General features: G+C 41.6%; 1 protein-coding gene across 1 annotated transcript in view; it reads right to left on the bottom strand.

The window, feature by feature from the left end:
- Nucleotides 1–146: 146 nt before the first annotated feature.
- Nucleotides 147–3,607, bottom strand: part of LOC101854322 (doublesex and mab-3 related transcription factor 3, truncated) — a 37,234-nt gene continuing 33,773 nt past the window's right edge. The window contains exon 4 of the mRNA XM_005096875.3: nt 147–3,062. Within this exon, the coding sequence (XP_005096932.1) occupies nt 1,927–3,062 (1,136 nt within the window). The 3' untranslated portion in view covers nt 147–1,926. The remainder of the gene's footprint in view (nt 3,063–3,607) is intronic.

Genomic DNA, 3,607 nt, shown 5'->3' with positions numbered 1-3,607 from the left:
GATAGATAGATAGATAGATAGATAGATAGATAGATAGATAGATAGATAGATAGATGTATAGATAGATAGATAGATAGATAGATCAGATTTACTGAAAACAGAACACTAAAACTTCTAAGATTGTGCCACAACAATGCGGAGGTTAGGTACAGACACAAAGAATAATTCTTTATTCCTTAGCATTGGCAATACAGCTTGGAGAAACACAGCACCCCTCCCCTTCCCCACCCCGAAATAAAAACAACAAGAAACAGCAGTGAAACAACAAAGACAAGTAAAAGAAACGATCAGAACCCGTTTTGCTAGGATATTAATTTTGTGAGAAAAAAATACTAGGTTAAATATAGGATTTATACAGTCTTCTCTGGATTTAAATGTTTACAAGTAAAACGAAAACAAATTAATAAATGTTGAATTTTTATGTGAAGTATTTCATAATAAGCAAAATGTAATTCATTCTCTTTTTGTCTGTTAAAATACAGACCACAATAACTTATTTTAAAAATCATATTACATATTATTCTTCAAACATTTATATACGCTAGTAGGGTAGAACAAGTAAAGAATATACATAAATTTATGCACTAAAATGTCATACATTAAACTGTGTATAATGAAACAAAAATAAAACTAATCCCCTGCAACCCCCCACCCACCCGACCCCGTCTAAGAATATGGTAACAAACAGACAAGAAAAAGAATATGATAACAAACAGACAAGAAAAAGCCCAATAACAGTTGTAATATTGGTATGATAAAAGCTGGCAATAAAAACGGCAGATCAAATAAAAGTTGAGATTTCTACATCGATAATACTATTGTAAAGGGCAGTTAATGTGAGGTAATAGCTCCGAGCTTTTCAGCAAAGATTATGCAGGTTCTTGTCCAAACAAGATCTAACACTGACATGCTTGTGGTCAGAGCACGTCAAGTAGTTCCACGCAAAACGGTTTTAGTATCTGAAGAATGGTCGGCATTCAAAAAGTATTTATTTTTTTGGCATCTGGCGGCTGTGCTAGACACGATGCGCCGTACTTGCAGTTCTTAGTATTTCAAGTGAAAACAGGACAAAGAACGTAAAATACACGACGCCTGCTCCCCAGTTTGAAAGACTGCAGGAATTTCTTCTACACGTACTTGGCTATTCGTTCAGTTGTTTTTGTAACGTCAGGGATAATTTTTTAGGCTCTAAACAGTTGCAAGTCAGGTTTTATTTTTTTTAATTTTGTGTGTGTGTTCTCCTGCATTTCAATGTCATTTCAATTAAGTGTGTTTTCATGTGGATACACGGATGGTAGCTCTAAAGTTCGACTTGTTTAATGTTAAAAAGCTATGTTCATCTTTCAGCACGCTGTGTTATTGTAAGAAGCCGATACTCCCATCGTTCGAGGTTTCTTCATTATTCCCATGCATGACAGTGAAATCAAATCTGGAAGACTTCAGTAAAGTTATAGTTTTATCTGACGCCAAATGTATAGTAGAGCAGTACAGAGCGACATCAAATTTAACGAGGTACCTCATTTATTGACGTCTAAAGTATACTTAAGCTGATGAACTGACACTCATAAACATCGTAATGTTCATTGTTTATGTGCCAGTTTATCTCTTGAATTATGTTTATCTGTCTAAAACGTGTAGTGATGGACGGGGAGTTTAGTGCGGTGGCTGCTTTTGGGACTACTTGGCAGTATAATTGAGATCTCAGGGAACAAAACACCCCATTAGCTGCTCAATTTTTCTCTGGTATGATACGGTATGGTTTGGGTTTCCCACCCTTTTAACACAGTAGGGTTATCTTAAAGATGCGAACCCTTGTTTCATGTCTGTCTTCTGCGAAACGGAACTAAGAGGGCAGAACCATACACGCCAAAACCATTCATATTTGGTGTCCTCGTCAAAGTTTACACTTGAACAGCAAGCCAAAAGTTACTCAACAGCCTTGGAGTCCCGTGGAGAGCTGCTCTCGTCCCACGAGTCAGAGATGTGGTCGGAGTCCGTCAGGGCGGATTTGTCACTGTTTTTGTCTGGGGTGCGAGCACGGGTTGGGGAGGTGCCGCCCCTGAAGTTCAGTCTGTACGGGTGGAAGGAAAAGGGGGAGGCTAGGACCCCCGGGTAGGAAGATGCCGACAAACCGCCCATTCCCAAACCCATTCCCAGACCGGCGTAAGCGGCGAAGTGCGGGGGAGGCGGTAAAAGATCAGTGTGACCATGTCCTTGGGCAAGGAAGGGATTTCGGAGCGCTGCTTCTGCTGCAGCGGTTGAGTGGAAGTGTGGGAGGTGATTAGTGAACGCAGAATGAAGACCATGGGCGTGTCCAGTGGGAAGAGGCGTGAAAGCCGATTTGATGGATCCATAGGTAAGTTTATTCGAAGCTACCACGCCGGCATGAGCGGCTGGTGGAACCAGAGGCGGGTGAGGCGGCGGTCTGACACCATTTTGTCTGCTGGAAGAACCACTGCTGGCATTGATGGGTGTGTTGTTGCCGCTGCCGCTGCTCGTCGCCGAGACCGGGGAGCCGAAGTTGACATGACCGCCAGAGAAACCGTTGAGAAAAGGGTTAGGCGGTCGTCCTTCGGGTCTGTGGCTACTGTTATGAATAACGGCTTGCTGCTGAGCGGCGACAGTATCTTGCGCAGATAGGAAGTGCTCGATGGCCTTGACTAAATCTCCGTTGCATCCTTGTAGAACCAGCTCCAATACAGATTTACGCTGCAGAGGAAAGACTCGCTCTAAAATCTCTAGCGGTGACAAACGACCAGGCCGGTAGCCTGTAGGCTGCTGATGCTTCTGATTGGTAGATTCGGACCTCTCCTTTCTCAACTGTTCGGACTGATGGCTGTTATTGTTGTTGTGGTGGTGGTGGTGGTGGTGATGGTGGGAATTTTGGACCGGGGACTTTTGGGCTGATGTGACCGTCTCTTGTTGCCTGACTGGCTGCTCTTTGGCGTGGCTGTCAGAGACTGGGAGGGGGTCGGAGCTGTCGGCCGCAAGGGGAGAACTAGTGGTCGGAGATTCCCTGCCGGCATCGCTACAGCTGTCTACCTCCAGCTCCGTCTGAGAGTCTGTGGACACATGGGAGAATCATCCATTAAAAATAACTTTTCATCTCAACATCTGACCGCTTTAATTCTTTTATCTTAATCAAGAATTTAAAAAAACAACCCAAAACACCTTTGAATAATATGTTAGTGTAAAAATATGCAAACATTAAAATTTAGATGTCCTGTGGGTTTTTTGTCTCTTTGTTTCTGTTTGTTTGTTTGCTTTATTTTGTATTAGCTCTAATCCATTAGAGTGGCCTGTTGTCATTGGCTAAGTGGTATAAATATATCTGAAAGGACCGAATGGAATTACAGGGACTGAAAGATTTAAAAAAAGACTTGAAATGAATTTTTAATGCTTAAAAACGGATAAGAACAAATCATTTCAACGTTGATAATATAGCAATGATGTTGTTGTTGTTGTTGTTGTTGTTGATGATGATGATGATGATGATGATGATGATGATGATGATGATGATGATGATGATGATGATGATGATGATGATGATGATGATGATGATGATGATGATGATGATAACGATGATGATGATGTTAAATATTATTGT

This window comes from Aplysia californica, unplaced genomic scaffold (genome assembly GCF_000002075.1).
Source record: "Aplysia californica isolate F4 #8 unplaced genomic scaffold, AplCal3.0 scaffold00140, whole genome shotgun sequence".
Taxonomy (NCBI): Eukaryota; Metazoa; Mollusca; class Gastropoda; order Aplysiida; family Aplysiidae; genus Aplysia; species Aplysia californica.
Note: the sequence above shows the minus strand (reverse complement) of the source record. Positions and strands in the feature narration are given on the sequence as shown.